Source organism: Oryctolagus cuniculus, chromosome 5 (assembly GCF_051225735.1).
Source record: "Oryctolagus cuniculus isolate XC-2025 breed Fujian yellow rabbit chromosome 5, ASM5122573v1, whole genome shotgun sequence".
NCBI classification, from domain to species: Eukaryota; Metazoa; Chordata; class Mammalia; order Lagomorpha; family Leporidae; genus Oryctolagus; species Oryctolagus cuniculus.
The window spans coordinates 19,746,300-19,760,398 of record NC_142871.1 but is presented as its reverse complement, the minus strand read 5'-3'; the positions used below and the strand labels follow the sequence as shown (position 1 = coordinate 19,760,398).

Sequence of the window (14,099 nt, the reverse complement as noted above, 5' to 3'; positions counted from 1 at the left end):
ATTGAGAACACCTGCAAAGCTGCAAACAGCACAAACCAACCCCTTGGTAATGGTAGCCAAGGGACCTCCCCAAGGAACCCAGTGGTAGAAAGGTCTCCAGGATAGTGTCATTGATTCCCTCCCTCCCTATATGCACAAACTGCTCCTCACATGAAAAGACAGAGTCAAATTCTTCTCTTCTGAGACTGGACTAGCCTCAGTGACATTTTGACTGGTAGACTGCAATGGACTAGCACTCAGGGACTTCTGAGCCTGGGCCATGTGGTGTCTTACACCCTCCACCTTGTGTTTGTTGTAATACTCTGTCATAGAACACAGCCACCAGGCTAAGAGAATCACAAAACACAGAGATAGGCCATTGGTAGATATTTCAGCTGGCAACCATCTGAGCTCCCAGTAAACAGTTGGCATCAACTGCAGGCCACATGAGGGAGCAGTCTTGGACATGTGGCTTACTTTAGAGGCTCCAACTCCAGACCATATAACAGATCCTGGACAAGAACCATCCTGCTGAGCCCAGCCAACATACTTGTGAAGGAAAATCATACATTGTAATTTTAACCACTAAATGTCAAGGTGGTTAATTATGCATGCCGTGATAGATAACTGGAGCAAAACTACAGGGAAGTTTCTTATTTAGGGAACAAATAAAGCACTGGGAACCAGGGGGTAGGGGATGATGTGCCATCTTCCTTTTAAAGCATTTATTTCTATTTCCTAATTTTATTTCTTAAGTCATAATTTCAAAACTTCCAGATAAGTTCAATTAGATTTTGAAAGGACATGTGGAGATTCAGTAAATATTGATCAGATGACTAAGGAAATGAGCAGTGAATGAATGTTTCCTATTATATAAGTCCTCAGAACAAAGCCTCTAATGACCAACAATCCATCAAGAAGTTTCATTAAGAATCTATTATTTAGAGGCCATTTTCAAATATAAACCCAAATGTAAAGAAGGTCAAGTTTTGTAAATATCAAACAGAACATTAGAAATAATGATAATGTGCAGAGTGGTTTTGTGGCAATTATAGACAAAAGATGGGGAAATGCACTTGGTGATAAGCAAAGGCAATTGGGTTGATAGAATGTGGGAAATGCCTTTCCCTCCCTAGGGGACCCACAATGCACCTGAAAGATTAGGTGGAATGACAGGAAGGGCATTCTGGGTAAGAGTAAGTTTAGGAGGCAGGGCCAAGAGGTAGAAAGTACACTTGGTAAGGAATAAAGATTTTGTAGTGGGGATTGGTACTTTCAACATGAGTAAATGCCCGATGCATGCAATGAACACAGAGCAGTAAGAGGTACAAAATCCAGGAGGCTCAGAACCCAACAGGACTATAATAGACCAAGGGGTTCCTCCGTTGGGAACTTGGTAGAGTCTAAAAAGAGGACTGGGAGAGAGTGAGCTGAAAAGTCTTAGTTCCTTGGGTTTGGAAGCATGTGGGGGTGAACCATATCTTGTTCTCCTGGCCTAAAATCTATGCATAAAAGAATTGAATTAGGTGGGGGAGGGGGACACTCTGAGCATACCTCATAGGATCAGGCTGGGGCACTACCTAGAAGTAACACTGTGGGCCTTTGCAGAGGATCTTTGCTCTAGCTGCAGTCTCCCTAAACCCTGCCCAACAGGGGAAAAAGGAAGCAAAAGCTGAGGGTGTGGCCTGCCCAAGGTCACCCGAGTAGTGGATGGATGGCCAGGCCCAGATCTTCTGCCGTATCAGTGTTCCGCCTTCTCCAGACCTCATTTTTGCCCAGAGCCCACCGATGTCTCCTGATGACCTTGTTTCCACGCCAAACAGTGTGACAAGGCTGCTGTTTAAAGGCATTTTGAGAAATGGCATCTCACTCTTTGTTAGCAATAATGGTACTGATTGCTTAGCCCACAATAGAGTATGTCTATCACTGAAATAATTCAAAAAGCTATTTTTGTGGGTCACATTCTGTGTGATAAAAACCATCATTTTGGTTGACTTTAAAGGACACATCCCCCTGAAATCCATACCCCGCACTGTACTCTGTCGGCCGCGTGTGACACTTTGCACAAAGAGTATATAAATGACTCTGATTCAGAACGCAGGGAGAACAGATAAATAAAGTTGACAGTTCACAGAAGAGGTCTTCATTACTAAATTATTTCGGGAGGTTTTGTAAGTCTGGAAAACTAATCTGCAACTAACAGCCCATCTGCGCCACTTATCCTGTATCCATCTCCCCACACCGGCAACAGCAGTATAAGAACATACAGGCCCGCCTCCCATCATCAATTACAAATATGTCCTTTTCCCTCCTCTCCGTGAAACTGCATTTCTTATAAATTGCCCCGTGCCAGTGCCTGGAGAAGCCAACATCCCAACTCCTGAGACATCTGTGTCTGCTGAAACTGTGAGTGACAGCCACCCCTGCTGGTGTTGCAAGGGCCAGGCTGACCCTGTGTGCGCTCTGACGTGCCAGGTCATGAGGCTGTTGAGCTACATTCCACATGGTTGATCCGCAAAGGCTTCTGGGCTTGCAAAAAAACTCATGGCCACAGGCACAAATCAAGCCTGTAGCCCCTGCCCAACCCCGTGCATGTCTTTGCAAGCCTGTTTGGTGGTGAGGGTCAGGGGCCCGCTGCAGCAGAGATGGTGGAAATGTTGGTGTGGAAGCCAGGAGAAGGCAGGAGTCCTCTGTAGATGACCACTGGAGGCAGGCCTCCTAATGGAGGGCCTTCAAGCTTGGTCTATATGCTGGAAGAATACGCACTGTAGACAGTTTAGAGACCTGCAAGGCTTAACTCTGTGTTTCACGGGGAATCATTGCTGAATGACACAAAGAACTGATGTGTGGAGGAGAGATCTTTATTTTGAAATCTCACAAGACCATCTGAGAACGCCCACTGTGATGTGAACAACAAAATAGATTTGAGTAGAATCATTTAAACTTATTACTGCCTGTTCAGAGGATACAGAAGAAAATCATAGCATGTGAAGATAATCTGTATTTTTGCTTTCACATGACCCCATGTATGTATTCCTGTCAGAAAAGCCTACTTACTTTGCTTTCCTTTGTGAATAATATGTGCATAGCAGAAAAGATTTGACACACTACACATTAGACTTCTTTTTATCCTTTAAAACTAATTCCATTTGGTTTCTTTCTGTTTTAATAATTGCAGAAAGTAAGGGCACAGCCATCACCTGGCTTGTAACATTTTTATTGAATGCCTGTGCTCCTTCAACTGAAGTCTGCCCTTTGAAGTTCCTTAGGATTCAAAATACTCTCAACTATTTGATCAGATTATGCCTAAATGAACATGAATGAGTCAACAGTTCAGTTTGCGCAAAGTCCTGGTTTCCTGCAAGATCAATATAGAGCTAGTTGAGGCTGAGTAATAAGAAATGGCTTACTTTTTATGTTTTTTCTAGTGTCTGAGAAAAAAAATCTAATTGGACTTCTTGGTGGTCTTGAATTTTGGACACCGATGAAAAGGAGACGGAGGATGAGCCTATGGATGTTGGTTATTGAGTTGTTTTTTTGTTTTGTTTTGTTTTGTTTTGTTTTTGACAGGCAGAGTGGACAGTGAGAGAGAGAGAGAAAGAGAGAAAGGTTTTCCTTTGCCGTTGGTTCACCCTCCAATGGCCGCTGCAGCCGGCGCACCACGCTGATCCGAAGCCAGGAGCCAGGTACTTATCCTGGTCTCCCATGGGGTGCCAGAGCCCAAGTACTTGGGCCATCCTCCACTGCACTCCCTGGCCACAGCAGAGAGCTGGCCTGGAAGGGGGACAGAATCCGGCGCCCCGACCATGACTAGAACCAGGTGTGCCGGCGCAAGACGGAGCATTAGCCTAGTGAGCCGCGGCGCCGGCCGGTTATTGAGTTTCATAGAAGGTCATGGTCCCTGTCCGTGTCAGTTTTGATTACCAAGGGCAGACCTGGGATTCTGCTGTTGGGGAGTGGACGGAGGAAGCTGTTCCCCTCCGTTATCAAGTGGTCACAGGTGCTGCTGTAACATCTGCAGTCAACACCTACTCTGACGCGCAGGCAGCAGGAAACAAGTGTGCACTGAGTGAACTCCACAGTCACAGAGCTCCAGCCTCGCTCCCGCGTTCTCAGAATCACATTGCATGCCTAGTTTTAGTAAATCATGCTCTTCCCTCCAGACAGGACTGGAGGGAGCACATCTCTCTTAAAAAGCCCTTTGTGCCTTTTACAGAAAAGAGATGTAGATTTCTTTTTATGGTTTCTCTTTTTAATATTCAAAAATGAATGCCTCCATAGACAGTGAGTGAACTGGGCTTATCCAAGTTGAGCATTTCTGGTACTCTAACTGGTTTATCGAACTTTCATTTCAATACCAAAAATTTGTCTTACTTTGAATGTGTTTTTAATATTTTATTTATTATTTTGAGAAATAGAGTTATAGACAGAGAGAGGGAGGGACAGAGAGAGAAGTCTTCCATCCACTGGTTCACTCCCCTAATGGCCACAGTAGCCTGAGCTGGGCCATTCCAAAGCCAGGAGCCAGGGGCTTCTTCTGGGTCTCCCACGTGGGTGCAGGGGCTCAAGCACTTGGGCCATCTTCTACTGCTTTCTCAAGGCCAGAGCAGAGAGCTGGATTGGGAGAGGAGCAGCCAAGACTCTAACCAGTGCCCACCTGGGATGCTAGCACCACAGGCGGAGGCTTTAGCCCACTATGCCACAATGCCAGCCCCTCCTTTGAGTGTTAAAAGTTAAGTATCCCTGATCTGAAAATCCAAAATTCAAAGTACTCCAAAGGCTAAAACTTTATGTGGGCTGCCAGAAATGGAAAATTCCATACCATGAATCTTTGTTTCATTTACAAAATTGTTGAAAATATTGTATAAAATTATCTTCAAGCTATGTGCATAAGGTGTATATGAAATGTAAATGGGTTTCATGTGTAGATGTGGAATCTGTCCTCAAAAAAATCTCATTGTGCATATACAAATATTCCAAAATCCAAAAAACATCCAGAATCTGAAACATTCTAATTCCAGGCACTTCAGATGAGCAACACTCAACATGGACCGTGGTTTACATTTTGAATCTACAGGTTCAAGAAGTGTATACAAATGAGAACTTTCCAACAATGAACACTAATCTCCTAAATGCACTATATTCCCCTTGGAAAATGCTCTTAGACAACAGTAAGATGACCAACCTAAGGGGTTCTATCTTTTTTTTTTTTTTTTCGGTTGAACCCCTCTCTTCATCTTCATTTTCTTAGCAATATGTCCTTCAGGTACACATTGTACTTCAGTGCAAGTGAAATAATAGAAAGACAGAAATCATAATGGCACTCAGAGAAAAGAAGACATTTGTCTGAATGTTTAAGTCTGGTTTTAGTGTAGACCTAAGAAGAGGGAGTCTTTATAGCTCAGATATGTTGATACTTCATGTAGCAGCCAAAGAAAATACCCTGGAAATTGTAATGAAACCAATGGACTGTTATTTTGCCTTAAATGTCCTCTGAAAAAGTTTTGTGAAAGATTGAAGATATTGACATAGAGATGAACATAGATACAGATGGGGAGAGAGAGAGAGAGAGAGAGAGAGAGAGAGAGAGAGAGAGAGAATGTGCAAGAGTTCAGACAAGAATTCAAGATTCAAATGCTGGGTACCCCAGCTTTGTCCATTAGAAGCATGGTTAGAATATAGTGCAAAAAAAAGATGATTATTGTTATATATTAATGTTAGCCATCGCAAAACACACCGGACACCGGAGTAAGGGAAAGGGTTTATTGGGAAACACCCTACAGACTGGAGTGAAGGGGCGGCGAAGGAAAAGAGAGAAACAGAGAGGAGAGGAGCTAGTGAGGAGAGAAGAGAGCAGAGCAGAGGAGAGAGGAGAGCAGAGCCAAGAGAGAAGAACCAAGAGCCAAGAGAGAGGAGAGAGCCCAGGAGAGAAGAACCAAGAGAGCACGTGTTCAAGAACAGGCCCTTTTAAAATTTCACCTGAGGGCGGGCAGGGAAGCAGGAGCAGCGAATCCCATTAGGATGGGGGTGGAGCCTGGCTCAGGTAGCTGGGCAATGCAGCCACCTGGCTTAAAACTGCCCCAGTTTCCTAACAATTATATCAACACAAAATGGGATTGTCCCCTTCAGGATTCTATATAATTCTTAATACTGAATCAAACAATTGGATTTTAATTGATGGAGCAACTATTTCCAAAAAAAATTGGACCCTATGACTACAGTGCATTTTATACTGATTTTTGGTTGACTTTTTATATGGGTGGATTTGATTCCAGAAAAATATTTTAAAACCATGCAAACCATGCAAAACAAACAAACGAAAAAAAGCTTTCTAAACAAACGCGGACTTGCATCAACGACTTTAACCTCTTTTTCTTCAAGAAAAGGAAGGAGCAGAGAGAACAGGATGGCAGAGAGACATTACCAAGAAACTGTAGAGCAGGAGCAGGTGCAGACTCGTCCACCCCCTGCAGGAGCGGCCCAGGAGGCTGCCCGCTGGCTTCTGTGACTGGCAGAGGACGTCACCCACTTGTAGCTCAGGGTTAGAAGTTTCAGAGACTTATTCTCTTCCTGGAACCAGGTGTTTCATATAGGCCCCATGGTCCTGATACTCTGTTTCACCAGGCATGAGTAACTGAGATATTTTCTACTCAGTTATCCTTTTTAATGAATCTACCATTGGTAGGTATACTTTAAGCTGTAAAATGTAATTCAGAGCAAAATATAAAGAAACATAAATAAATCACAAAGGAAATATCAGCCAGACAATGTTGAATGTCTGTTCACTTGTGACCTTGTACTATTGTCAGTCACTGTTGAATTTCACCTTGGCACAGTTTCTGTCCTTACATAAAGTAAACCTAGCACATGTTCTGAGCCAGAGATGGGTCTTTTCTGGATCTCCTTAGTGATTCTAGCACACAATGACATCGACTAGCTTTTTGTGCAAGCCTCTGTTAGGTGTTCTCCATTAAGACCTTAAGACCCTTGCCTGTTATTTATGGGAACATTGAAGTCATTTACAAAGAATGGGAAGAGCCTTAGGATATGACGCAAAGGGTATGCACTTTGAAGCTAAGCTGCATGGTTTGAATCCTGGTTTATTATCTAAATGACCACAGACATGTTAAGGAAACATTCTGAGATTCTCGATTTGTAAAATTGGAGTGAGACACTGCTTGGTTGTTGGGACAAATAAGCAAGATAAATCTGTAAAGCTCCTTGTACACAGAGCATCTGAGTTCCTTCCCACTATCTCCACTAATTCCCCTGTTCTAGTTGCTGCCAGCCAAGTGACTATAAAAAGCCAGGGAATTCTCTCAACCTGTTTCTCATCACTAAAACAGACACTGTGGCTCTAAATATAATATCAGGCTAACACCTATCAAGTGCTGGCAGTGGGGCCTGTGTTTAGTCACTTTTAATTCAAAATCCTTCCCTCTTTTCCCTTTTTCTTAAAAATAGCAAGGAATTCTTCAAACACTTGTAATTCCCAGGCTAGTAGTTCACTCTGATCTTGAGATTAGATTAGAGCCTGCAGGGTCACTTTAAATGCACTCTAAATTAGACCTGATGGCTGGCTTCCCATCCAGAAAAGATTCACACACCACTCCCAGGTTGCTGGGTCTGAATCAATCTTAAGGCTGTAGAGGAAGCCAGAAATGCATGCATCACATGAGAATTGCCCTGAGCAGATCTTTCTCCTTTCCCCCTTAAGGACCCTTCAATAGCCAATGCCCAAAAATGCAAGGTGCAAAGAGAGAGTGCATCTCCACCCTTTCTGCAGGGGGAAGAGGGCTTCAGCTCCCACTACTATCTCCTGGCCTCACTCACTATCTCATTCAGAGAGAGAGAGAGAAGAAAGCAGACCACCTCCCGTGCACTCTGGCATCCTGTATCATCCCCCCAAGCAAAGCAGGATGCTGGGAAAAAAATGCAGTTGACCACAGCAACCTAGCAATTGGCAGGCCCTTCCCCTGTGGATGGAAAGAGTAGATTAAAATGAAGAGATCCCGCAGCATACACTTTATCTTCACCGACACACAGGCCCTTCATGAACCCCCCTCTTGTCTTGTGTTCTGGGTACTGTCCTTCCAAGGAGCAAGAAATCCGGTGTCCCTTGTACCTTGTCTGGTTAGTGTGACTTTCTGCAGCTGTGGAGTCAATTGTTCTTTTGCAGCTTTGGATATTCACTCAAGGTGCAGTATGTTTAATCTGGTCAGGCTTCTGTGGGTCGTTCAGGGAAGGCTGAGCAATATCTTATTTTCTGTTTTCAGGCCTCAAAACATCATAGCAGGGCTTCTGCGATTTTTATGTTTTACTTGCATGTATTGATGGTCCTGGAAACTGTTTGGTAATGGACATAGGCAGTGCATACATTTCAGAAGCTACTTTGCTTAACATTGAAAGAGCAAGACCAGATCAGCTTATGGAGTGACAACTCCATGTGCATTGTCCTATGTGACCTTTGACAGTTGATCCTAAATGGATCTTTTTCCCTGCTGTAGAATTTCATTTGGTCAAGATGTATTATCTTTTTTATACTCCAAAAGTTAAAGTCCCAATGAACGTGTTAACCACTTCTAATTTAGAAGCCTCATCAGCTACAGGATCAGGAAGCAGCAGCAGTAAATCGCCCACCCTGGAGCCCAGTGCAGAGGGTCAAACTGATTCCCAAGGACAAAGTCCTCTGGGTGACCTTGAACCCAGGGTGAAGTTACAGTGCTATCTGTGCCTCCCCCCAGTGCCTCTATCACATTGTAGGGACACAATCAAAACTGCTCACACAGAGAAAAGCTGGCCTCGCCACAGCGCTTGGCACCAGGTAGCTGGTATGCAGCCTTTCCAACAACATTTATATTTCCTTCTCAGCCACTCGGAGCTCCAGGTGCTTTTTATTTGTGGCATTGTTGGGCTCACCACTCCTTCCCAGCATGGATCTGGATTCAGAGATGCTCACACCAAGCCCAGAAAGACAATGCCGTGGGTCTGTTACGGGCAATCTTCTTTCCTATGCAGGCCCTCCGTGCCCACGATGACTTGTTCCATGAAAACATTCTGCTCCTTTTCCCGTTCTACCACAGATTTGGGAATGAAGAAAACAAAAGCCAGGAAGCCTTCACGGCTGGACCTGCCTGCCACCAGTTCTGAGCGTGAGGCACAGAGGCACTTTGGACAAGGAGAAAGATAAAGGAGGGGCAAAACCCTGAATTAAAACCCCCAAACATTGTTGTTAATATGTACGGTAGCACTGTGGCAAATAAAAAAAAAAAAAAGTCCTACATGAAGGATCTGTGTGACACCCCAGGGGCCATCAAAGAGGGAGGTACTTTTCTCTGAAGGGAGGAGAACTTCCACTTTGTTTATGGCCCTGTCCAAATACTGATGGAGTTTGTGTATCCAAAAGGCTACTATAGCCTAGGCAGCTTGTGCAAGAGCCTTGGGTGATCACTGACATCATACATAAGACTGTTAAGTGTTAAATTAACAAGAGTCACGGTGCACTTAGTCCCCATGCAGGACCTCTGTCCTTAATGAGTTATACTATGAGATAACTGTAACACTTGTTCCCGAACAGTCCTTTATTTCTTGTTGGTGGGGGGGGGGGGTGCAAATTGTTGAAATCTTTACTTAGGATAGAGTTGGTCTTCTGTATATAAAGTTAATTTAAAAAGTCTTAATGAAGAATGGGATGGGAGAGGGAGGAGGAAGTGGGGCGGGAGTAGGGGTGGGAGGGTAGGTATGGGGGGGAAGAACCACTATATTCTTAAAGTTGTACTTATGAAATTTGTACTCATTAAATAAAAGGTATAGATATGTATTATATATTATATATATATATATATTAACAATAAACACAGCTCTCCACTCTACATGAAAGTCTAGACTTCTCTCCAAGAAACAGTGGAATCTCCCTAGAGAAGACACCGTTAGGTCCTCCACGCCTTTTTTTGGTGCACATGGCCGTTGGGGGTTCAAGGTTTTATTTTCAGGGCACTCCTGGCTTGCCCTTGACAGAGTGCTCTCAAAATCATTTTAGTTTGTTGGAAAATGTGAATTATTTTGCATTCTCTTTTTCTGATATATTGTTGACAAATAAGTAAAAGTCATTAATACTCAAGATGTCTCTTGTTACTGCTCTCTCTGAAAAAGGACTCCCATGTGTCTGTTAGAGTCACTTGTGTCCCATGACCTTAGCTGACTGAGTCAGTCACAGACCAAACAGACTGTTCCTTTGCCCCTCAATTTCATAAAACACAGTCCGGGAAACATTCATTGAAGGGTGGTTTCCCAAAAGTTGTGAAATCTGACAATGGGTTATGCCAGGGTATTCCTTGAAATACCAAGATGCCCTTGAATTTGAACTAAAAAAAAATGAAAACAAAAAGACTTGATTTAGAATCCTAGGTTTAGGTCTAGTTTTTGAAAGGCATCTATAAAAGTACATGTACTGGACTTGATGCGATGAATAGTAAGTCACATAAAATGTTGGATTTTACCAATTGAAAAGAAGAAAACCCTGTTCCAGGCTCAAATTGTTGTTTCACATATTTTGGGGAAGTTGCACAAGAGGCAAGTGACTCACTGGGTCACGAACACCAGCACACAGGTGAACGCAGGTATGAGGCCAAGCCCGCACAACAGGTTCTGAAGGCCTAGCAGTTAGTAGAGCAGCTAAAATAAGTGTAGTCTTCATTGGGCTTCCAGAGATGAAAAGTAAACAAGGATTTTCAATAATCCCCTCCCCAAAATCATCTCTTTCCTCTTAAAAAGCTGCTCTTTTTTGACCCACTTCCCAATTCCACAATCCTCTCAGTTTATGAGCATTTGGGTTTTTTTGTTTTTGTTTTTTGTTTTCTTGTATATTTAAGCACGTTGATCTGACAAGACTGATCCTAATTTGGGGAGGCCAGGAAATAGAGAAAATGTGCCAAATGTAAATAACTACTTTCCTGGATAAAACCATGCATTTTTAGAAAACTCTGCTGTTAGCAAAATGAAGCAGGGATTAGAGGGGAATCTCCATACACATGAAAATTGACTCAGGTGGTCCACTCTGCCTTGGACCAATGCAGTGTTGGCTTCTGGCCTCCTGCACCAGGCTTTGGAGGTCAAACTCAGCTTCCGACCACAGTTGAGTTTTCCTGTGAATGAGCAACTGCACAAGTCCTGTGTGATTAGAAACTGGCCAATGTAGGGAGTTGTGGTTACAACACACAGGGAAGGTTGTTAACAAACACGTGCTTTTATGCATTTGAGCTCTGCTTTCCATCATAAGCTTTGACAACTTCATTGGATTCAAATAGCCAAGAAATGTTCATTAAATGTTTGAAGGTCACAACAACAGAAAGAAATGACCAAAATTCTCCCAGATGTCTGCCATCAGACTTTGTCTGTGTTATGTTTTTCCTTTTTTTCTTCTTGCAGGAGTGCTGAGTAGGGGGTGTGGGATTTGTGTTTACAAAAATGTTTCTCTGGAGTGACTGGGGAGTCACCGATACTAACACAGATCAGAATGTCACGTGTCTGAGTTGTGCCTGAAATGATGACCACAGATCCAATTCTCCAGGACTTTTGGAGGCAACTGTATTCTCCTGCCTCTTATCAGAAGACCAAGATTATTGTTGGCACCTACATTCTTATACAGCTGTCTCATATCACGTTTTATCTGTTCTAGTAACGTAGCACACAGGATGAATCCCTTGGTAGCTGAAAGTCGTCTTTCTGAACTTGCAACCTTCTCCTTGCATTCCAGATGGCATTCTTGTATACTGTACACACCTTGAAGTAAGCTGAGAGATAAATGATTACTAGAGTCTGCCATGAAAAAAAAAAATGCCAAAAGGAACTTGCACCACCCACACAAGGATTGTTCTTGGCCTGGTGACTGGGGCGTGGCATGTTTGAACGTGGCAACGTGAGTTGTCATGTCCTAAGTGGCAGTAATGCTAGGGGATACTTTTCTTCTCTGACTTGTATTATTATCTCTTTGAATGAGACATATCTCAGCCTTGAATCATAACTGTGGGAAATGCCTACACCCATCTCACCTCAACATATGTAAATTCCATTTCTCCCATGACTACCAGCTTGGTGAGAATGCAACCGTCAATATTATGAAAGTGGCTCAACTGAAATGTTTGCCTTCCTGTGCTCGGTCACCTGAGCAGTCCCAGGGACATATCTGACAAGGCAGAACTGGAAATTTATCCCTTCGCTATGGAGACTCTTGCAAGGGAGGCTGACTTTTGGAGCAAACTAATGGTGAGTTGAATGAGGTGTCTAAATATCAAAAACATCATGCTGGGCATTTTCCTTTTGTCTTTTAATAACGTTAAGATGAAAAGGGAATTTGTAATCAAAGGATTATAGTCTTGCTCATTATTTTTGAGAGAATCATGCCTTCTACATACCAAGTAACGTTAGTGGTAAGTGACTTTGAATGAATTGTTCAGGTGGCAATTTTCTAATTTTATTCATGAACGAAAATACTGAGAGCTTGCAGTCATGCAAGACATAATGACCTTACTGAGTACGACTCAATGATGGAAGGGAATTTTAAAGCTAAGCTGGATTTTTAACACAAATGGAGTGTTTCTTGGAAATCTGGTTTGGATTGTTACTCTTGGTGGTCTTTAACCGTGCTTCTCTGCCGATGTCATGTGTGTGTATGTGTGTGTGTGTGTGTGTGTGTGTGTGTGTGACTATGATCAGAAAACAGGATGAAGGAGCATATTAATGTCTGTTGAAAACCACCTTCTGTGATGTTTCAACTGGGCATATTCAGACCTGCCCTGTTCCTTTTATGTTGCAAAGGGCTGCCGGGTTTATTTCAGATGAATTGGTAGAGTCCTGATCTCAACATGGAATAGCAGAGATCCGCCAACTACAGACTGGTGACCCCATTTTGTAGTGGAATAAACTGAGATCTCTCTACCCAAGCAACCCAGAATTGGGCTGGAAGATCATAGACCCCAGATCCCAATCCAGTGTTTTCCCAATTATTACAACTCAATGACCTATAGTATAAATTTTCATCTTGTTTTCTCCTTTACAATGTGAACTGAAGCTTCATTGGGAATAGAAAATTCTGTGGCAGACATAGACGATTTTATATTGGATGGTATAACAAATAATTTTTGTGATTTGTGTGTTTTCCCTGGTAGTATGGCAATTCTACTTTCTGTGGTGGCATGAAATTAAGGAGTAAATTAAAACATTGGTACTGAGAGTAGTCATATCTGTTCATCAAAGAATGTTCAACTATCTATAATGCCTTAGGTTCAAATGCTGCATCCAAGCTAGTATGCCATATTGCATGCAACTTTGGCAAAAAGAGGCTAAAAAAATAATGAATTATTTCCAAATGTAACTAAAGAGGCACAATTTTCAGATCAATATCCAAATATTTTTTACATTTACCTTTTTTTTATTTTTTTTATTTTTATTTTTTGACAGGCAGAGTGGACAGTGAGAGAGAGAGAGATAGAGAGAAAGGTCTTCCTTTGCCATTGGTTCACCCTCCAATGGCCGCCGCAGCCGGCGCACTGTGCTGATCCGAAGCCAGGAGCCAGGTGCTTCTCCTGGTCTCCCATGGGGTGCAGGGCCCAAGCACTTGGGCCATCCTCCACTGCACTCCCGGGCCACAGCAGAGAGCTGGCCTGGAAGAGGGGCAACCAGGACAGAATCCGGCACCCCGACCGGGACTAGAACCCGGTGTGCCGGCGCCACAAGGTGGAGGATTAGCCTAGTGAGCCGCTGCACCGGCCTACATTTACCTTTGACTAACTCATTCATTCATTTACTTAGCAAGCATACCTTTGACTAACTCATTCATTCATTTACTTAGCAAGCATATTAGTAAATTGTATTCTGGAAACAACCATTTCTAAACTCTTGAAATACTTAAGTTTTTCAAATATCTTTGTTTTTATTGAGCCCAACATAACATAGTCTGGAAATGTAAGAAGGTTTCCTGCAGGGTGGCATTTGTGCCTGGGCTGAAAGCTTATGTAACTGCAGGTTCTCATGGGTCCCAGGGCCAAAAACAAGCTGTGTGGCCCAGGCAGAAGCTGGAAAATACACAAAGTGCTGAGATGTGGCCATGGTCCCCACCCACC

At 43.1% G+C, this 14,099-nt stretch overlaps 1 protein-coding gene and 1 pseudogene across 1 annotated transcript in view; one reads left to right on the top strand and one right to left on the bottom strand.

Moving 5' to 3' along the window:
- Positions 1-11,908, bottom strand: part of LOC138849780 (eukaryotic translation initiation factor 2 subunit 3-like) — a 67,927-nt pseudogene extending 56,019 nt beyond the window's left edge.
- A 159-nt stretch (positions 11,909-12,067) lies between these two features.
- The window catches only part of SASH1 (SAM and SH3 domain containing 1), a 324,812-nt gene continuing 322,780 nt past the window's right edge, over positions 12,068-14,099 (top strand). The window contains exon 1 of the mRNA XM_051855276.3: positions 12,068-12,243. Coding sequence (XP_051711236.3) covers positions 12,199-12,243 — 45 coding nt within the window. The 5' untranslated portion in view covers positions 12,068-12,198. The remainder of the gene's footprint in view (positions 12,244-14,099) is intronic.